Source organism: Oncorhynchus clarkii, chromosome 17 (assembly GCF_045791955.1).
Source record: "Oncorhynchus clarkii lewisi isolate Uvic-CL-2024 chromosome 17, UVic_Ocla_1.0, whole genome shotgun sequence".
Classification (NCBI taxonomy): Eukaryota; Metazoa; Chordata; class Actinopteri; order Salmoniformes; family Salmonidae; genus Oncorhynchus; species Oncorhynchus clarkii.
In genome coordinates, this window is record NC_092163.1 from 42,852,283 (window position 1) to 42,875,280 (window position 22,998).

General features: G+C 45.3%; 1 protein-coding gene across 2 annotated transcripts in view; it reads left to right on the top strand.

The window, feature by feature from the left end:
• Nucleotides 1–22,998, top strand: part of LOC139370879 (calcium-dependent secretion activator 1-like) — a 149,508-nt gene that overhangs the window by 74,191 nt on the left and 52,319 nt on the right. For both annotated transcript variants that reach the window (XM_071110733.1, XM_071110734.1), the window contains exons 4-5: nucleotides 21,889–21,969; nucleotides 22,365–22,598. In XM_071110733.1, coding sequence (XP_070966834.1) covers nucleotides 21,889–21,969; nucleotides 22,365–22,598 — 315 coding nt within the window. The remainder of the gene's footprint in view (nucleotides 1–21,888; nucleotides 21,970–22,364; nucleotides 22,599–22,998) is intronic.

Here is a 22,998-nt window from a genome sequence, read left to right on the forward strand (position 1 = left end):
TTGCGTGCCTGCATGTGACTGTGCATGTGTTTGTGCGGGTGCATGTGGTAAGGCACATGGGCTAAGCTTGACTGCACCAGCCTGGTTTGGGATCGGCACAATGCAGATTGGAAGAAGAGTAGGTACGCACTGCATACCAGTTAGCCACGAGGCAAGCACGGGCTAGATAGAGATGAGCACATTCTGTAGCTGCAGGCAGGCAGAGTGCTCCCTCATTAGCATGCTCTGCATACAACAGAGGCTGTGGCTTTCTCTCTCTCTCTCACACATACACACACACAGAAGCACGAGGCATCACAGGCTCAGCTATAAATAGACCAGCAGTCACCTCTTTTTCTCCCCCTCCTCCTCCAGTCACCACTGGTCTGTGTGTGCTGTCTGAGGATGTCACTTCTCCATCTCTGTCCTCCCACCTGGGAGTCATCTGTCATCAGCTGTGCTGTTAACTACACCCATCCTGTCACCCATTTCCTCACCCTTTCCCTTCACCATCACCCCTCCCCTCCTCACCCCTTCCAATCACACCTTACTGTCACCCCTCCCCATCACCCCTGACCTGCTGTCAACTCTACTAACGTTCAGACAACGTCACATCTGTGTTCGCTGCAGCGGGGCTGTCACTTCCACTATCATTGAAGGAGCGTTACATTTTAGCTTGGGGGAGCCTGTGTTTGTGTGTGTGTCTGTCCACCTGTGTTGTGCTGGTAACCACAGTGACCTACTTCAGTTCTACCACTGAAATACATACACCCTACAAAACTGCAAACATCAGAGCCTGAAATGTATCCAGCAAATTAATTCACCCTTGGACTTTTTCATTGTCCTCGTATTCAGGGAATCTAAATGGGATGTCTTAGTTTCTGTAATATATATCTAGACTAGAGAGCAGTCCTTGTGTTGTCAGAATGTAGTTAGACGAGCACAGCTAACACAAGCTGCTCAGCTGCTCTTTCCAGGCAGGCGTGGCCCTCTTTCCCTCCCTCTCTGTGAGTGTGACAGTTCTGCTTGGATTGCACCATGCCGTCCAGTTAGAGGTCACTAGCTAGCCTCACACATACACACACGTGCACGCAGGCACCCGCAGACACACACACACCAGTCCCTTAGTGCTTCACAGTTCAGCACAGCATGATCGGATGGACGGGCATCAGAGGATTTGCAGCAGCAGCCAGCATCAGGGGAAACATTTTATCCAACCACACACACACACACTCCCTTAGTGTTAGCCTCGCCCTGCCTGGGTAAATCCTAGGTACATTTCTACCTGAGAAATGTATTTAAGTCTAATAGTCAGATAAACGTGGTGTCAAATGAAGCCCCTGTCTGCTGAGGTGTCATTGTCTGACAGCGCTGTGCGTGTGTGTGCGACCACACTGTGTGTGAGTGCGTGCGCGTGCCTGTTTGTGTGTGTGCGCTACTGAGCTGTGTGTGTGTGGCTCTGAAAGGCTAAAGCCCTGCCCATGTAGAGGCAGAGCAGATATTCTCTTCTGCTGCAGCTGGTGGCAAAGTTCTGATTATGTGCTCTATTAACCAGGAACTCTGTTAAATGCATCCCAAATTGCACCCTATTCCCTATATAGTGGGCTACTTCCCGATAGACCCTGGTCAAAAGTAGTGCACTAAAAAGGGAATAGGGTGCCATTTGGGACGTGACCTGTGAAACACAGCAGGCAGGGTGGGTGGCTGTGCCAGCTAGGTCGCTCAAGATTCACTTTGAAATTGGACGTCCATCCATGTCCCAAGGACATCAAGGTATTCCTTCAAAACCCGCCAGCCACTATGGACAACGTTGAGCACTATTACCATCAAGTATGCTTGGGTTTTGCTAAGGTGTTGTGGACGGGGATGGCAAATCAGTGTAAGCCACGAGCTCCGGCTCCGAGGGTTGAAGGGTTCTATTATAGTGGTAGAGACTAGTTTGTTTTGTTTGTTTTAATCCTATCCCAAACAGTAACCCTTAACCATTCAGAATGAATGCCTAAACCCTAACTGTGGAGTTGTTTTTATTTGAACACTATGCCAAACCTTAACCCATAACCTTTCGGATGAATGGCGGAGGAACTGCAGCAAAAGGAGGAACCCAGGCTGTCAAAAACACATCGGAATTGGACTTTTGGAGCAACTTCAAAAATGTACGTTTGGATAAACATGGGTAAACATCAGAATCTGAAATCAAATTGGTCAAACCGTGAGATCTTTTGGGCTGCACAGTGGCCCATGCACTCTAAACATATACAGTGCATTCAAAAACCTTCCCTTTTTCCACATTTTGTTATGTTACAGCCTTATTCTAAAATGTATTAAATTCAGATTTTTTTTTATCAATCTACCCACAATACACCATAATGACCAATAGAAAACAGGTTTGTAGAAATGTTTGCAAATAAAACATAAAACATATATTTACATAAGTATTCAGACCCTTTGCTAAGAGACTTGAAATTGAGCTCAGGTGCGTCCTGTTTCTAAAACTTGATTTGAGTCCACCTGTGGTAAATTCAATTGATTGGACATGATTTGTATAAGGTCCCATAGTTGACAGTGCATGTCAGAGAAGAAAAACCAAGCCATGAGGTCGAAGGAATTATCCGTAGTTCTCTGAGACTGGATTGTGTAGCGGCACAGATCTTGGGTAGGGTACTGTAAAAAAATAAAATCTGTAGCATTGAAGGTTCCCAAAAACACAGTGGCCTCTTAAATAGAAGAAGTTTGGAACCACCAAAAATCTTCCTAGAGCTGACCGCCCAGTCAAACTGAGCATTCGGGGGAGAGGGGCCTATGTCAGGGTGATCAAGAAGCCGATAGTCACTCTGATAAAGCTCCAGAGCAAAGTACAGAGAGATCGTTGATGGAAACCTGCTCCAGAGCGCTCAGGACCTCAGACTGGGGCGAAGGTTCACCTTCCAACAGGACAATGACTCTAAGCATACAGCCAAGACAATGCAGGAGTGGCGTCTGATCAAGTCTCTGAATGTCCTTGAGTTGCCCGGACTTGAACCCAATCGAACATCTCTGGAGAGACCTGAAAATAGCTGTGCAGTGACTCTTCCCATCCAACCTGACAGAGAAGAATGGGAGATATGCCACAAATACAGGTGTTCCAAGCTTGTAGCGTCATACCCAAGAAGACTCTAGGCTGTAATTACTGCCGAAGGTGCTTCAACAAAGTACTGAGTAAAGGGTCTGAATACTTATGTAAATGTGATATTTCAGTTTTTTATTTTTAATACATTTGAAAAATATTCAAAATAACTGTTTTTCCTTTGTCATTATGGGGTATCGTGTGTAGATTGATGAGGGACAAAAGCAATGTAATATATTTTAGAGTAAGACTGTAAAGTATTAAAATGTGGAAAATAATATTTTTCAGAATCCACTGTACGCTACTGTACACGCTGACGTTTAAGCATCTCATTCCAAAATCGTATATTTACATGGATAATGAGTACAGGGACTGTACAATACTGGTAAGAGGATGAAGAGGATGCATGAAAAAAACACTTAATTATATTAAACATTCACAGTAAAGTTAATATATGAATTAAATGCAGAATCACAATTATTGTAGTTATTGCTTTTTTTTAACGGATGTTAGGATTGTTGGTATTTTATAACAGATTTCATCCAGAGAGTGGCTGCATTTTCCAAGTCCATTTTAATCTGAGGAGAGCACCGCTCTGTGCTCCTTCCTCAAGTATTTAAGTGAAACCCTTCAATGTGCTTAAAGCTGTCTCCCCATTTTCTCTCTCCCTCCCTGTCTCTCTTTACCGCTTCTCACTCTCTTGCTCTCCCTTTGTATCGCCCCATCCCCCCCCCTTTCTTTGTTCTTTCCCCTGCTCTCCACTCCCATCTCTCTCGGTCCCTCTCTATTTCTCCATTCTCTCTCTCTGGCAATCTTCTCCTCCGTCTCTCCATCTCAGTTTAGTCTGAAAACAGTCCAGCAGCTTTCACTTAAAACCCCCCTCCCTTCCCATTGTAGCAGCCACACATTAGTAGCAGCTCATTCTCTCTTTAAGGGGATTGCTGGAAGGAGCAGTGAATCAATACAGTAAAGCCTCAGAGACACACTGGGCCTGTTAATGTAATAGGAGTGGGTGAAATACAGGAGGGAGAGGAGGGCGATGGAAGGTTGAGGAGAGAAGCGGAGAGGAGAGAAGAGGTGAGGAGAGATGAGGGAAGAGAGAGGAGGAGAGAAGGCAAAGTTGGGGTGGAGTATAGAGAGGAAGTGTGAGGAGAGATGAGAGAAGGGAGAAGAGGAGAGAAGGGAAACGAGGGGTGGAGAGCAGAAGAAAGGTGGAGGGGAGGAGAGGACATGACAGTAGAGTAGAGTAGGGGAGAGAGAAGGAAGGGAGGAAAGGAGCGAGGAAGATAGGAGAGGTCAACACTATGTTTTTATTTTATTTCACCTTTATTTAACCAGGTAGGCCAGTTGAGAACAAGTTCTCATTTACAACTGCGACCTGGCCAAGATAAAGCAAAGCAGTGCGACACAAACAACAACAGAGATACACATGGAATAAACAAACGTACAGTCAATAACACAATAGAAAAAGTCTATATGCAGTGTGTACAAATGGTGTAAGGATGCAAGGCAATAAATAGGCCATAGTATCGAAGTAATTACATTTTAGCAATTAACACTGGAGTGATAGATGTGCAGAAAATGTGCAAGTAGAAATCCTTGTGTGCAAAAGAGCAAAAAATAAAATAAAACCAATTTGGGGATGAGGTAGGTAGTTGGATGGGCTACATACAGATGGGCTGTATACAGGTGCAGCGATCAGTAAGATAATCAGATAGCTGATGATTAAAGTTAGTGAGGGAGATATAAGTCTCCAACTTCAGCAATTTTTGCAATTTGTTCCAGTCATGGGCAGCAGAGAACTGGAAGGAAAGGCGGACAAAGCAGGTGTTGGCTTTGGGGATGACCAGTTAATGACCATACCTGCTGGAGCGCGTGCTACGGGTGGGTGTTGTCATCGTGACCAGTGAACTGACATAAGGCGGAGCTTTACCTAGCAAAGACTTTTTGATGACCTGGAGCCAGTGGGTTTGGCGACGAATATGTAGTGAGGGCCAGCCGACAAGAGCAATCATGTTGCAGTGGTGGGTGTTATATGGGGCGTTGGTGACCAAACAGATGGCACTGTGATAGACTGCATCCAGTTTGCTGAGTAGAGTGTTGGAGGCTATTTTGTAAATGACATCGCCAAAGTCGAGGATCGGTAGGATAGTCAGTTTTACAAGGGTATATTTGGCAGCGTGAGTGAAGGAGGCTTTGTTGCGAAATTGGAAGCCGATTCTAGATTAATTTTGGATTGGCTATGTTTAATATGAGTCTGGAAGAAGAATTTACAGTCTAGCCAGACACCTAGGTATTTGTAGTTGTCCGCATATTCTAAGTCGGAACCGTCCAGAGTAGTGATGCTAGTCGGGCGGGTGGGTAGCGATCGGTTGAAGAGCATGCATTTAGTTTTACAAGCATTTAAGAGCAGTCGGAGACCACGGAAGGAGTGTTGTATGGCATTGAAGCTCATTTGGAGGTTTGTTAACACAGTGTCCAAAGAAGGGCCAGATGTATACAGAATGGTGTCGTTTGCGTAGAGGTATATCCAGGAATCACCCGCAGCAAGAGCGACATCGTTGATATATACAGAGAAAAGAGTTGGTCCGAGAATTGAACCCTGTGGTACCCATAGAGACTGCCAGAGGTCCGGACAACAGGCCCTCCGATTTGACACACTGAACTCTGAGTAGTAGTTGGTGAACCAGGCGAGGCAGTCATTTGAGAGACCAAGGCTGTTGCATCTGCCGATAAGAATACGGTGATTGACAGAGTTGAAAGCCTTGGCAAGGTCGATGAGGACGGCTGTACAGTTAGTCTTTTATCGATGGCGGTTATGATATCGTTTAGTACCTTGAGCGTGGCTGAAGTGCACCCGTGACCAGCTCGGAAACCAGATTGCACAGCGGAGGAGGTACGGTGGGATTCGAAATGGTCAGTGATCTGTTTGTTAACTTGGCTTTAAAATACTTTAGAAAGGCAGGGCAGGATGGATATAGGTCTGTAACATTTTGGCCATGCTTTCCTCCTGTCTACCCCAACCCCGGCCACCAGCTCCGCACCCCCTGCAGCTACTTGCCCAAGCCTCCCAGCTTCTCCTTCACTCTTTGAAGAGGGGGATGACCGCGACAGCTTTCCAATCTTTAGGAATCTCCAACGATATGAAAGATAGGTTGAACAGACTGGTAATAGTGGTTGGAACAATGGCGGTGGATCATTTTAGAAACAGAGGGGCCAGATTGTCTAGCCCAGCTGATTTGTATGGGTCCAGGTTTTGCAGCTCTTTCAAAACATCAGCTATCTGGATATGGGTGAAGGAGAAGCTGGGGAGGCTTGGGCAAGTAGCTGCAGGGGGTGCGGAGCTGGTGGCCGGGGTTGGGGTAGACAGGAGGAAAGCATGGCCAGCCTTAGAGAAATGCTTATTGAAATTCTCGATTATCGTGGATTTATCGGTGGTGACAGTGTTTCCTAGCCTCAGTGCAGTGGGCAGCTGGGAGGATGTGCTCTTATTCTCCATGGACTTTACAGTGTCCCACAACTTATTGGAGTTAGAGCTACAGGATGCAAATATCTGTTTGAAAAAGCTAGCCTTTGCTTTTCTAACTGACTGCGTGTATTGGTTCCTGACTTCCCTGAAATGTTGCATATCGCAGGGACTATTCGATGCTAGTGCAGTCTGCCACAGGATGTTTTTGTCCTGGTTGAGGGCAGTCAGGTCTGGAGTTCTTAGATCTACATTTTTTTTAAGATGGTGAGGAAATTACTTTTAAAGAACGACCAGGCATTCTCTACTGACGGGAGGAGATCAATATCCTTCCAGGATACCCAGGCCAGGTTGATTAGAAAGGCCTGCTCGCAGAAGTGTTTTAGGGAGCGTTTGACAGTGAGTGATGAGAGGTGGTCGTTTGACAGCGGACCCATAGCGGATGCAGGCAATGAGGCAGTGATACCTGAGATCCTGATTGAAAACAGCAGAGGTGTATTTGGAGGGCGAGTTGGTCAAGATAATATCTATAAGGGTGCCCATGTTTACAGATTCAGGGTTGTACCTGGTGGGTTCCTTGATCATTTGTGGGAGATTGAGGACATCTAGCTTAGATTGTAGGACTGCCGGGGTGTTAAGCATATCCCAGTTTAGGTCACCTAACAGAACGAACTCTGAAGATAGATGGGGGGCAATAAATTCACATATGGTCTCAGCAGCAGCAGACAGAGGCTGAGATCTTCTAGACCCCCCTGCCAGACATCACATCAGCAGAGTAGGCCCACTCAGCAGGAGAGGCTATGCTGGAGCTTGTCTTGTCTGGATGGAGGAATTCCTCTCAGATGGGAGTCAAAGACCCATCGAACAACCATTATGATCTCTAACATGTCAGTAATTCTACAGTAGAAATAACAAATGAAAAAGTCCAGACTAGCCCTAGTGCAGTCCCAGTTATCCTAAAACGTTTTAGGCCTTTTTTTTGCCTCCGTCTGCCTTTCTTAAGGCCCCTGTCTGTAGGGTGTATGTTCAGGGCTCTGCTGTGTCCTCAGTGGCGGGCGGACTGACAGTCAGGGTCATCAGAGGGGGTGGCAGTGAGTCAAAGCATTATTGTTGCTGAAGGGTGACCAATGTTGCTTAGAGAGAGCGAGAGCGAGACCAAGCCCTCAGCCCTATCCTCTCCTCTCTTTGCATGTGTCAGCTAATATACATCTCTCCATTCATTATTGATATGAGGGAGCTTGTGAATTCCTCTGCTTTACAATACTCTGGAGTAGAAAACGTCTGAAGTAGCGCAGGGTGAGCTATCTAACCAGAACCAAACCACACCAGCTCCCACGCATGAACCCAATAGTAACGTGTAACATGCCTCTCACTTACAAGGCAATCTCTAGGTGCCTAATAAACACAGTGTAGAACTGTTCTTGAAGTCTCACAGACTGTCGATTGTTTTATGAATCACTGTGCTTGTCATTGATTGAGGTTTGTGTACAGACATCTCCGTCATCTCTCCAGACACCTCTAGTCTTAGTCACCTCGGAAATGAAAGCAGACTCACAAAAGGCGAATGAACCCTCTAATTAAATATCAAGTGAAGATTTTCTCAAGTGATTGATAAAAAAAAATGCTATTTTGAATGTGTTTATTCAGGTATGCAGTCAGTCAGTTCAAACTAGTCTAACAGCTGCATTAACTCGCAGGAACAAAATTACACACCCATTGACTCGAGCAAGAATTTTAATTCTAGCAATTATATTTCCATGAGTTTGAAAATGGTTTAAGTCCTAGGCAATTCCATGCCTTAGTCAGCGTCCGTTAGGAGCCTTGGATGCCTGGGTCATGTGATCAGGTTGTTGTGCGCCTACCTGACGTCATGCTTGAGTGATTCAGTTAGCCCCCGGCCTCTAATCTAAATCTAGTAATGACACCATTCCCCTCACCGGTGGTTGCACACAAACACTAGCTACAAACACTAGCATTCCGCTCTTATGGTTGCATGGAGATATTTTCCTCCGTTCACTCTATAGCGGTTACATTACAGAGCTACGGTTTGCCACAACACAACCACTAAGCAGCATAACACACCATGACAACCCACCATGGTAACAGTAACATGGCACAGCCATAAAGCAACCTGTTTTGTCAACAGGGCAACAGGGCTCAATTTGTCTTCACAAAAAGAGAGGGGGGGGTGTACTACATGTGTGACAGGAATGGAAGTGACTGTTGTGCAGGGCAAACCTGGCTAAGCTATCATGTTACTGCAGGATCTGGGAGAGTGTGTGGGCAGAGTGGAGGGTAGACATGTCACAATGCTACAACACACACACACACACACACACACACACACACAGCTATGATGAGGGGAGAGAGAGAATTTTAGTTTTAAATAACCTTTATTGGGTCTGGGAACCCACAACACCATAAACACTCATACAAAACCATGGTTACACATCAATTATAAACACAACACCAAATCACAGCAGCCTCTGAATACCCCATATTCTCATTAACAGATCAATATTGTTAACCATTTTGTAATAGGCAAACTCAACCCTCAGTCTCGCTGCCAACATCCCCTCCAGCATTCCCAACACATCCACAGACCCCTGTCCCCAAGTACTGTTCTTTCTTGGTTCCCATATTGCTAATTTAGCTGCCCCTGACACAAAATTAAGCAAGATAACTACACCCCTTCTACTAAACCTGTACTTTAGCCCAAATATAAACTGTTGGGAAGAGAACCTCTCCCAGAGCTGAGAACCAACTACTGATCAGGTAAATGTATATATTTTGTTCACCTTTATTTAACCAGGTAAGCTAGTTGAGTACAAGTTCTCATTTACAACTACGACCTGGCCAAGCAAAGCAGTATGCCACAAACAACGCAGAGTTACACATGGAATAAACAAGCGTACAGTCAATAACACAATAGAAAAAAAGAACGTCTATATACAGTGTGCAAATGGCGTGAGGAGGTAGGCAATAAATAGGCCATAGTAGCGAAGTAATTACAATTTAGCAAATTAACACTGGAGTGATAACTGAGCAGATGATGTGCAAGTAGAGATACTGGTGTGCAAAAGAGCAGAAAAGTAAATAAAAACAATATGGGGATGAGGTAGGTAGATTGGGTGGGCTATTTACAGATGGACTGTGTACACAGCTGCAGCGAACGGTTAGCTGCTCAGATAGTTGATGTTTAAAGTTAGTGAGAGAAATATAAGTCTCCAGCTTCAGCGATTTTTACAATTCGATCCAGTCACTGGTAGCAGAGAACTGGAAGGAAAGGCGGCCAAATGAGGTGCTGGCTTTGGGGATGACCAGTGAGATATACCTGCTGGAGCGCGTGCTACGGGTGTTGTTATCGGGACCAGTGATCTAAGATAAGGCGGAGCTTTACCTAGCATAGACTTATAGATGACCTGTATCCAGTGGGTCTGGCGACGAATATGTAGCGAGGGCCAGCCAACTAGAGCATACAGGTCGCAGTGGGTGGTGGTATAAGGGGCTTTGGTAACCAAACAGATGGCACTGTGATAGACTGCATCCAGTTTGCTGAGTAGAGTATTGGAAGCTATTTTATAGATGACATTGTCGAAGTCGATGATTACTAGGGTAGTCAGTTAGTCAGTTTTACTAGGGTAAGTTTGGCGGCGTGAGTGAAGGAGGCTTTGTTGCCAAATAGGAAGCCAATTCTAGATTTGATTTTGGATTGGATGTTTAATGTGAGTCTGGAAGGAGAGTTTACAGTCTAGCCAGACACGTAGGTATTTGTAGTTGTCCACATATTCTAGGTCAGAACCATCCAGGGTAGTGATGCTAGTCGGGCGGGCGGGAAGCGAGCAGTTGAAAAGCATGCATTTGGTTTTACTAGCGTTTAAGAGCAGTTGGAGGCCACAGAAGGAGTGTTGTATGGCATTGAAGCTCGTTTGGAGGTTAGTTAACACAGTGTCCAAATAAGGGCCAGATGTATACAGTATGGTGTCGTCTGCGTAGAGGTGGATCAGCGAATCACCCGCAGCAAGAGAGACATCATTAATATATACAGAGAAAAGAGTCGGCCCGAGAATTGAACCCTGTGTTACCCCCATAGAGACTGCCAGAGGTCCGGACAACAGGCCCTCCGATTTGACACACTGAATTCTGTCTGCAAAGTAGTTGGTGAACCAGGCGAGGCAGTTATTTGGGAGACCAAGGCTATTGAGTCTGCCGATAAGAATAGGGTGACAGAGTCGAAAGCCTTGGCCAGGTCGATGAAGACGGCTGCACAGTACTGTTTTTTATCGATGGAGGTTATGATATCGTTTAGTACCTTGAGCGTGGCTGAAGTGCACCCGTGACCAGCTCGGAATCCGGATTGCACAGCGAAGGAGGTACGGTGGTGTTGTGTCTTTGGCTATGCCGGATTAAGTGATATGACATGCTATTCTATAAAATAATTTCTCTGTAATTAATATCACCTGATTGAGCTAATCATGTAAATGTAATTAACTAGAGAGTCGGGGCACCACAAAATAATATTTATAGAGCTGTTATCTTCCGAATAAACTCTTAAAGACCTAGTAATATTTTACATCTATAGCAGTCCACACTAATCTTCATTTTACTTCAGTCTCATAATCTGAAAGTTGTAAATTCTTGGTTATCTGCAAGAACCCTGGCTAACAATTTGAATCAGCAATACAAAATTGGGTTTAATCATTTATTTACTAAATACCTAACTAATCACACATAATTCACATACACATAAGTAAATCATAATTTGATTACAAAGTACGTCATAGGAAAACGTCCCTAGTGGGCGGAACAGATATGACGGCTTGTTACACAAAGGAAAGGGGTCTGGGTTGAGTGAAAGAGCGGGAAGACAGGAACAAAGGCGAAGCTGTGCTATCGTAAATACAGTATTTTATGCATTCTAAATTACCAACCATTTGGAAAAGGAAAATGCAATAAATATTTACTCTGAGCTGCGCTTCAGTAGGTTGGTGGTAGATGGAAGACCGTGCTGCCAAACCTAGTCCTCTGTCCTTTGAAGAATGTCTCTGGTGGTCCCTTGGATAAATTGTAGTAACGTCGTTGTGTGGTAGATGGGATACTCTGTCTGTTCCCTCCTTACCTGCGTTTGCAACTCAATGGCTAGGAGAAATCACTTCTGTCATGAATAAGAGTTCAAAGTTCATACAATTCGCAATCAAAGCTCATGCTGGCTTCGTTCTGTAGTTTTATCTGAACCATTCTGACATAGGATCGTCATCCTACCTCATCGGAACAGGAAGTTCTGTTGTCGTCAAGGCTTTATATAGGAAGGGAGAAGAGGGCGTGTTTGAAAAGTTTTATAGCCCATTTCCCTTCACAGAGGCGGGTCACTGAGTGAGCAGCCCTAACTTATGAAAACATTTTAGAAGCTAAAATCACATTTCACCGGCAACAGCCTTTTGGGGAGGCTCCTGATCCAAACATCCCCGCCCACCTCGTCGATTTTTCCCCTTCTGGGGTTAAAGCATGGAAAACTTTTACACAGATTTTGTACATGGCCTTCTTTCCCACCGCCTTGAACTCCCCCAGCTCCGGGGTATGGAAGGAAAACAGCTTCCTCACGTCCTCCTCGAATGCCCCCGCCGCAGCACTAACATTCAGTGCAGGGAACACAATCCAGACCCTCCGTCCACCAGAATTGGAAGTGTCAGTCACGTACTGCCGATGAAGTACTGGCAAGGAATTACAGACCTCAGCTCGACCTTCCTCAGTAGGCTAGATGATTGGATCCCCGCTCTTTCTCCGAGCTCCTCCAATGATCTGCTCCTACTCCGTATCAGATGACCCTGCTTGGTACACCCCACACCTAATAGGCATGAACGTAGGCTGGCTGAACCCAGAGCACGGGACTGGATGGCTGTGTTGTAAAAAAAAAGGTTATTCAAAAAGCCACATCCCTGGTGGCATGCCGGCCTTACGGGACTTGACAAATACTCTCCAAAGCTGCATAATGGACTCATAGCCAGACAAATCACCCCCCTCTAGCTTTAATAGGAACATATGCTTGTCTAAGCCTAAACAGCCCGGTCTCCTCATCAATGTATAGGCTGTGTCAACCCAGCTAGAACTGGGTCGACACAGTGGCTGTAAAATCATTAGTCTGTGCCACAGGGTAGAGGCAGCTAGATTATTGCCAACTAGCACTCTTCCTCTGTAAGACAGCTGGGGTGGCACCATTTCCACCTTGACAATCTGGCACACACTTTCTCCACTACACCCTCCCAGTTATTTTCCGGAAAGACATCAGAGCCTAGAAAAAAAAAAGTCTTCATCCCATTTCTACCCCACTGAAGCCCCCATGGCAACCGTGGAGCTGAGCCTGTCTGACCTGCCCACAGCAATTCACTCTTTTCCCAATTTACTTTAGCTGAGGCCCCCCTCATACACCTTTAGAGTGTTTGTAGAACCTTAACATCCTCACCCCCTGTAATAGAAACTGTCACGTTATCTGCAAACGCAGATAGTGCTATCGTGGGAGCCTTCATTTCCCCTGGCACAGAGAAACCAGTAAGCCTCGCTCTTAAAAAACAAAGCATTGGTTCAATTGCCAGACAATATAACTGCCCTGAAATTGGGCATCCCTGCCTGATAGACCTTTGGAGGGTGTTGGGGCAACTTAAACCACCCCCCACCTTCACCATACAGTAAACTCATCCAAGACAACAACAAAAAAACATCCCCAAACCCAAAGACGTTCATTGTTTGGTGGTCCACACGGTCAAAGGCCTTCTTCTGATCCAAAGAAAGTAAACCCACATTCACATCAAATAGTGTACAAATGTCTAAAACATCTCTTATTGGAAACAAGTTAACAATAGAGCGGTCAGGTACACAGTAAGACTGGCCCTTGTGGACCAAAAGCCCCAGATACTCTTTCAACCTGTTTGAGAGACATTCAGATACAATTTTATATTCCGCACACAGAAATGCAACAGGTCGCCATTTTTAGAAGAGCCAAATCCCCCTTTTTTGGCAACAATGAAAGCATAGCATGTTGACAGGAAACAGGAAGAGAACCCTCATGAAAATATTCACACCACTTCCTAAAAAGCCCCCCAAAACTGCTTATAGAACTCAAATGGTAAACCATCGATGTCAGGGGCTCAGCCTGATGAAAGCTGCATAACTGCTGTGGACAGCTCCTGCAGAGTAATGTCAGAATCCAAAGAAACTCTCTGCTCAGGGCCCAATTGAGGAAGTCCATGTAACAACTGTTCAGTACACAGGGAATCACAATCCTCCGCCTTAGAGGGCACAGTAGAAATCCCCGGCATGTTGGCGCATTTCACTGTCTTCCATGGTCACCTTCCCATCAGAGAGACGAAGGCAGACCATCTGTTTACGTTGCAATGTCGACTGCCCAAGGTTAAAATGTTAAAAAAACAAAAACAAACAGAACATCCACCTTGACCAATAAAATCCGACCCTTGACGATCTCTGTTGTAGATACCACAGTCATCCTAATTGCCACCCCAGCACTGACATGAGTACCATGACTGAGTGTATGCTGCCCCTCCCACCACATATCCCAGTCAACCTCATTAGCCTCATCACTATGGGTCTCCTGCAGAAAAACTATATTAAGCCTTTTCTGTTTTATTACTTCCAATACCCAAGCCCTCTTATTCCTGTCCCTTCTCCCATTAATATTGAGAACCTACCCTTAGTAACTCCATATAGAAAAGAGAAAGGAAAAGCAAAAGAAAGCAGAGAAACCAGACAGTTTTTCTTCTCTTTCTCTCTCTCTCTCTCTCTCTCTCTCTCTCTCTCTCTCTCTCAGGCATGATCATCATCGTTTTAATTTTCTCTTAACCTTACCACGTTTACCACTACATTTTGCTGCCGTGACAGCAGTAACACATTTCCTCAAGCGAAAACGCTTCTCACGCAACTAGTCTAACCCCACTGTCTTCTGTTACATCACAGCTGACCTCAAAACTTAACATAAAAAAAAAATCTGCCAATCTGACAGATTTCCCAAAAGTCTGATCCAGGAACCCATTTACCTCATCTAGATTGTAAACTTGAGTCTTCACCAGCTGCTATCATATCAAGAGAGATATCCTTCTCCTGATCCTCCTACACTGAGGCCTCAGACCCCTGACCCCTCTGCCACATCCCTCTCAACACTCCCCACTTGCACCCCATCACACGTACCGGGCATCTCCTCCACTACCTGGGAGACTAGCCCCACCTGAACCCCCTCCTGTACCCCATTACTCGTAGTGGCGGCGATCTAACAGGCGATCTAACTCCAGACAACACTCGCTCATACAATTCCCAGCATGCACTAAACACTCCCAGCATGCAGAGAGAGATGTACGTCTTGGGAATGGGGAGTCATTGCTTACTTGCTTATGGTGGCAAATTAATCTACAGGGAACCTTGAAGCCAATACAGCTTTGTCTCAAGAGAGATGCTATAGGGAGGCATTACTCCTTACGTTCTATGGAAGCATTGCTTACTTCTATGCAAGCAAGCATTTCCAGGCTATAACTTCATACCATAATTCCTTTGAGCGTCTACTTGTACCTGTCCTTCAGAGAGGTATACGCTGACTGCACAAAACATTAAGAACAATATTAATTTGCACCCATTTCTCCCACAGAACAGCCTCAATTTGTTGGGGCATGGACTCTACAAGGTGTCGAAAGCATTCCACGGGGATGCTGTCCCGTGCTGACTCCAATGTTTCCCACAGTTGTCTCAAGTTGGCTTGATGTCATTTGTGTGGTGGACCATTCTTGATACACACTAGAACATTTTTGAAAATCACAATAGCGTTGCAGTTCTTGACACACAAAGCGGTGTGCCTGGCACTTACTGCCATGCACCATTCATACACATACAGTGCCTTTGAGTCACCTTCCGCAGTGATTACAACCTCAAGTTCTCTTGGGTATGACACTTGGTACACCTGTATTTGGTGAGTTTCTCCCAGATCCTCTCAAGCTCTGTCAGGTTGGATGGGGAGCGTCGTTGCAAAGCTATTTTCAGGTCTCTCCAGAGATGTTCGATCGGGTTCAAGTCCAGGCTCTGGCTAGGCCACTCAAGGACATTCAAAGACTTGTCCCGAAGCCACTTCTGCATTGTCTTGGCTGTGTGCTTAGGGTCGTTGTCATATTGGAAGGTGAATCTTCAACCCAGTCTGAGGTCCTGAACACTCTGGAGCAGGTTTTCATTAAGGACCTCTCTGTACTTTGCTCTGTTCAGCTTTCCTTCGATCCTGACTAGTCTCCCAGTCCCTGCCGGTGAAAAACATCCCCACAGCATGATGCTGCCACCTCCACCATGCTTCACCGTAGGGATAGTGCCAGGTTTCCTCCAGACGTGATGCTTGGCATTCATGCCAAAGAGTTCAATCTTGGTTTCATCAGACCAGAGAATCTTGTTTCTCATGGTCCTCATTTCTCATGATCCTTTAGGGGCCTTTTGGCAAACTCCAAGTGGGCTGTCATGTGCCTTTTACTGAGGAGTGGCTTCCGTCTAGCCACTCTACCATAAAGACCTGATTGGTGGAGTGCTGCAAAGATGGTTGTCGTTCTAGAAGGTTTGTCAGAGCGACCGTCAGGTTCTTAGTCACCTCCCTGACCAAGGCCCTTCTCCTCTGATTGCTTAGTTTAGCCAGCTCTAGGAAGAGTGTTGGTGGTTCCAAACTTCTTCCATGTAAGAATGATGAGGTCACTGTGTTCTTGGGGACCTTCAATGCTGCAGACATGTCCAGAATATTTTTTGCTACACTTCCCCAGATCTGTGCCTCGACACAATCCTGTTTCAGAGCTCGACGGACAATTCCTTTGACCTCATGGCTTAGTTTTTGCTCTGACATGCACTGTCAACTGTGGGACCTTATATAGACAGGTGTGTGCCTTTCCAAATCATGTCCAATCAATTGAATTTACCACTGGTGGACTCTAATCAAGTTGTAGACACATCAAGGATGATCAATGGAAACAGGATGCACCTGACTTCAATTTCAAGTCTCATTAAAAAAGGCTCTGAATACTTGTGTAAATAAGGTTCTGTTTTTCTAAAAACCTGTTTTTGCTTTGTCATTATTGGGTAATGTGTGTAGATTGATGAGGAACATTTTTGTTTAATCCATTGTAGAATAAAGATGTAACAAAATTTGTGAAAGGGGAAGGGGTCTGAATACTTTCCGAATGCACTGTACAGTATGTACACACACACACACACACACACACACACACACACACACACACACACACACACACACACACACACACACACACACACACCAAGGGTGTCTCAGTGGCAAAAAAACAAATGTCAAATTCACACATGCGTATAATACACACTTGTACATGTCTGAAATAGGACAAACATAAGTTTAGCCACATATGCTCTAAGGCTATTAATATTTATGTATTACTCTACCTACAAAGAAAGATACAACTACAAAGAGCTTCAATTGTGCTTCTGTCAGTCAAGTCAATACATTAGGGTCAATCCCATTTTCATTCAGTCATTTCAGGATATACATTTTGACTGAATTGAAATAAAATTGACCCCCACCCTGGTGTACAGCACATTCTTAGTATTTACACAGCATGAATCAAATGACTGATCCTGAGAGCTAGGAGATGTATTATCAATGATAGATAGCTATCCATATTAATGTGCCCTTTCTACCTACATAGACACCTACAGTATAGGCCGGTTTCCCAGACACAGATTTCCTAATCCAGGACTAAAAAGCATTCAATGGAAATTCTCCATTGAAATAGCTTTTTGGTCTAAGACTAGGGTTAATTAACTTCTTAGTGATCCCTTCGCGCAACGGGATTGATTTGACAACACCTAGTGAAATAGTAGCGCGCCAAATTCAAAAACAGAAATACTCATAATAATTATTCATGAATCATACAAGTGTTATACATCGGTTTAAAGATTAACTTCTTGTTAATCCAGCCACAGTGTCAGTTTTCAAAAAGGCTTTATGGCGAAAGCAAACCATGCTATTATCTGAGGACAGCACCCCATCAAACAAACACATGAAAATCACATTTCAACCCGCCAGGCGCGACACAAAAGTCAGAAATAACGATATAATTCATGACTTACCTTTCAATATCTTCTTCTGTTGGCACTCCAATATGTCCATTAAACATCACAAATGGTCCTTTTTTTCGATCAATTCTGTCGTTATATCTCCAAAATGTCCATTTATTTGGTGGGTTTGATCCAGAAAAACACTGGTTCCAACTCGCGCAACATGACTACAAAGTATCTAATAACCTGTAAACTTGATCCAAACATTTCAAACAACTTTCCTAATCCAACTTTAGGGAATTATTTAGGTATTATAAACTGTGTTCAATGCCGGACGAAAACAAAGTGGAGCGCGCTTTCAGATCGTGCTCCCAAACCACAACAGTACACTAGACTCGACCCTCGTTCTGAACAGCCCTACTTCTTCATTTCTCAAAGGAAAAACATCAACCAATTTCTAAAGACTGTTGACATTTAGTGGAAGTGATAGGAACTACAAGCAAGTGCCTTAGAAATCTAGATCCACATAGAAAACCCATTGAAAAGAGAGTGACCTCAAAAAAAATCATGGATGGTTTGTCCTCGGGTTTTCGCCTGCCAAATATGTTCTGTTATACTCACAGACATAATTTTAACAGTTTTAGAAACTTTAGAGTGGTTTCTATATCCTAGCTTCTGGGCCTGAGTAGCAGGCAGTTTACTTTGGGCATACCTTTCATCCTGACATGAAAATAGTGCCCCCTAGCCTTAGGAAGTTTTAATATGTGCCTGGGAAACTAGCCCTATAAATAAAGTCAGCCTCACTTCCTCTTGTCAGTCATCATTACAGTATTTATTAACGGAGTGTGAATCCAATCACCCAACCTGAGATCAGATAAAGAGGAGATAAATGATCAACATGGGATGTGGTTGGTGACATTTTACTCCGTGACCCTGGCTGTCTAGAGGAGCCTTTTGGGGGTTTATGTAGGAACGTAATGGAGAATGTATTCATTGCCCAGCTCCATGGTAATGTCCTCCTGGGCCCATGTGTGCATCCCAATAATCTCTCATTTCTCCTGAAGTAGTGTATGTGCACATTCACTACTTCCCACTACTTTCCCACGTCCTAAATAATTGGATTGGTAGAGTTTCACCATGTTTCTATACCAGTTATTTCCATTAAAATCAGTGAAGGGAAGTGAAAAAGTGTACACTATGGGAGAAAGTAGAGATCATTGGGATACAGCCAGTATTTGCAAAAAGTGCTAATCTAGGATCAGTTTAGTCTTTTAGACCCTAATTGATGCAACTAAATGGACAGGGGACCTAATCCTTGATCAGTGCTTCTAATCTGAGACACATTATGAATACAGGCCCTGGCCTTATTCCATGTAGGATCATAATTCAGATTGTATTGATTATTACCGTGTGGTGAGGTGATGTCCGCCTTGGGTCCTCCTGGTCTCTGAGCTGATTCGCTGTGTTTTGCCCTCCTTCAGTTGGACTGGGTGAAAGGGTAAACATGTCTGGCAGCCATAGGAAGGCAGTCATTTCTTGCAGGTAGTCCATTCTTGCAGGTAGAAAGGCAGGACACCTAGAAAAGTAATTATAGTGGTTGGAGTAAATAATAATGACAGAAATAGGCAAACGGGGCGAAACAAACAATAGACAAAAATGAATTTCTCCCAAAAAATCACGATCCAAATAAACTCTATCCAAAACAGGATTTGGCTAAACAGGGTAAGGTTAGCCTAGGTCTACTGTTGAGACAAAAATATACCCTACCCATAGAGACACACTCCCTGTCAGAGCCCTTCGAAGTTCGAACACTGACTGGCACAGCTAGGTAGAAATACCTTGAGACACCCCATGGAGTGCATATAACCAGTTAACTGGTTCAAACCTTCTTTAACCAACAGAGGCTGTACAAATGTTTAAATCAGACTAATAGTCATCACATTCACACTGGCCTTTCTAATTCAGACCAGTAAATGTTATAGAGCTCTCAAACAAATAATCACATTTACAAAAGGACAGAATCCGTGGTAATAAGGGGCGTGCCCCTCTCGAGCATTCTCACACGTCCGCGCCTAGATTTAGAGTGTGGGCGTGCATGAGCGTAACTTTGAGAGGCGGCATACAATCAATCACATGACAAACACAAAGCAAGCACTTAAAAATAAATGCAGAAGCTGAAGGAAAATAGACAAGTTACACAGATCATTTGGAAACTTGGCAAGTTGGTTGCAATATGTGGAGCTATCATGCCACAAGACGAGACCCAGATGCAGACACAGGAGGCAGATGGTTGGAGTCTTACAATATTTAATAATCCAATAGGGGAAGGTAAGAGAATGGTCGTGGACAGGCAAAATGGTCAAAACCAGTCCTGGAGATACAGTGTGGCAGAAAGAGGTCAGGGCAGGCAGAATGGTCAGTCCAAAAAACATGCAAGGGTCAAAACCGGGAGGAATAACAATAAAACGGGGGGACAGTTTGCGGGACTCTACCTGAAGGGGCAGGTCCCGTGTAGACAGCCATAACCTCTGCCCAATGCTGTAGCAAGGAGCTGGGGTCCGGCGACTGTCCACTTTTCGACTATACCTGGAGTTGGTCTTGAGAATAGGTACGTCGACAGCGGCAGACAAACATCTGGGCCGAGGGTACGCTGGCCTCCTGCTCAGGGAAGAGTGGAGGCGGATTCCCCATGGAGCACTCAAAAGGGGAGAGTCCCGTGGCAGAACTGGGAAGAGTGTTCCGGGCATACTCCACCCAGACCAGTTGACGGCTCCAGGAAGTAGGGTTGGTTGAGACCAGGCACCTTGAGGTGGTCTCCAGTTCTTGGTTGGCTCACTCTGACTGACCGTTAGTTTGGGGATGGAATCCGGATGACAGGTTGGCCGACGACCCAATAAGGGTGCAGAATGCCTTCAAGAACTGAGACGAGAACCCCGATCGGAGACCATGTCTACCGAAAGTCCATGGATCCGGAAGACATGTTGCACCATAAGCGGGGCCGTCTCCTTGGCAGAAGACGTCAGGGGCAATTGTGGGCCACCAGAAACGTTGTCGAAGGAAGGCTAGTTTACGACGGGACCCTGGATGACAGGTCAGCTTGGAGGAACGAGCCCATTCCAGGACCCGAGACCAGACTGGATTAGGGAAAACAGCCGGTTAGCCGGGACCCCTTCAGGTCCAGGCTGGGAGCGTTGTGCCTCACGGACCAGGTTCTCAATACCCCAATCCACAGTGGCAGCAAGGCATGAGGTAGGGAAAATGGTTTCAGAGGTTGAGGGTGTGGCAGAAGAACTGTATAGGTGGGAGAGGGAGTCAGGCTTCATTCTTTGACCCTGGGCGGTAGGAGATGTTGAAGTTAAATCTGGTGAACAACACTGGGCATGCCTGGAGTTGAGGCGCTTGGCTGTACGGAGATATTCCAGGTTTCTATGGTCTCTCCAGACCAGAAATGGCTGTTGTGCTCCTCCCAACCAGTGCCTCCACTCTTCCAACCGCCAGAAGTTCTCGGTTACCGACATCGTAGTTCCTCTCAGCAGGATTGAGACGATGGGACAGGAAGGCACTGGGATGAAGCTTTTGGTCCTGGGCAGATCGCTGGGACAGAATGGCCCCTACTCCAACATCCGAAGCATCCACTTCTACCACAAATTGACGCGAGGGGTCCGGATGGATGAGGATGGGTGCTGATGTGAACCGATGCTTCAGGTCCACAAAGGCTTTGTCGACAGCTGGAGATGATTTAAACGGTACCTTGGGAGAGGTGAGAGGGGGGCCGCCAGGGTGCTGTAGTCCCGAATGAAATGGCGGTAGAGGTTTGCAAAACCAAGAAACCATTGCAACTGCTCCCTGGGTGTCGGTTGAGGCCAATCCACCACTGCTTTCACCTTTCCAGGATCCATCTGAACATTGCCCTCAGCAATGACATATCCCAGAAAGGTGATTGTAGAGCGGTGGAACTCACACTTCTCGGGGAAAACAAGCGACACCTGGGGGTGGGGGGGGGGGGGGGGGGGGGAGACAATAATGAGGACAGGAGAAACTGATCAGGGTGTGACAGGAGCAGTGATTTGAGTTTCTACAATATTAAAATCTCTAGAAAAGTTGTGCGATGTTCACAGGTTCCTCTGTGTTGCTGTCCTGTTGCCCTGAAGAAGGCCCAGTTGGGGTCAAAACATTGCTTGAATTAACTCAGACTTGGGAGTGCCATTATGCTCTCTAATCCAACACCTGGACAAGTTTATTTTAAAATATGTGTGCAAAACACTTCTTCTTGTGTTTGACCCTTTAGTTGGACAACCTGGATGAGCAGGCTGCCCAGATCAGACGGGAGCTGGATGGACGTCTGCAGATGGCCGATCAGATTGCCAGGGTGAGTCTGATAGCCTATACACACTGTAGCAGAACAACCTCATGAACACACTGGTTACATTGTACAGAGCCACACATAAACGTGAATAAACAGTTTGTAAGCATCCAAATGGCTTCACGATGCGAGTTGTCCGAGAGCTTCACTATTGTACAAACAGCTTTACGTCACAATTAATATACTGTAGGCTATATCTGGTCATTTGTCGAATGACATGTATTCACATTAGTGTTGACAATACAATAATACATTATTTGGATTTGATTTTAATCTATTTTATTATTATAGTGTCTTGCTTCATCGGGATGACCAGCCCACATGGACACAAAAGCTGACTTGTTATGGTAAAACCCTTCTGTAACACATACTTATTGATGTGATTTTTTTCTTCTTCAAAGGGAGGCAAATTCCCCAAGTTTGTGTCGAAGGAAATGGAGCAGATGTACATAGAGGAGCTGAAAGCGTCGGTGAACCAGCTGATGGCCAACCTAGAGAGCATGCCCGTGTCCAAGGGAGGAGAGTTCAAACTGCAGAAGCTGAAGAAAGGACACAACACCTCCATCATGGACATGGGTCAGGAGGACGAGAACACACTGTCCAAGTCTGATGTGGTGCTCTCCTTTACTCTGGAGGTAGGAACCCTAACCACGGCCCTAAATCTAGCCTGAACCCTAACACTAAGCCTGGTCAAGTCTGAAGTCATGCTGTCCTGCAGTCTGGAGGTCCTAACCCTAGCCCTGACCCTAAACCTGACCTTAACCTTAACCCTGTCCAAGTATTATGTGGTGCTCCTCTTGACTATGGAGGTGCTAAACCTAGCCCTGACCCTAAACCTGACCTTAACCTTAACCCTGTCCAAGTATGATGTCGTGCTCCTCTTGACTATGGAGGTGCTAAACCTAGCCCTGACCCTTCACCTGGCACTAGCCCTAACCCTGTCTAGGAAGGATAATACCTCAGCATTTTGGCATTATGAGAGAATATCCTAAATACAGTGTTACCCTTTCTGTAATGTGATTTTCTCAGTTACAA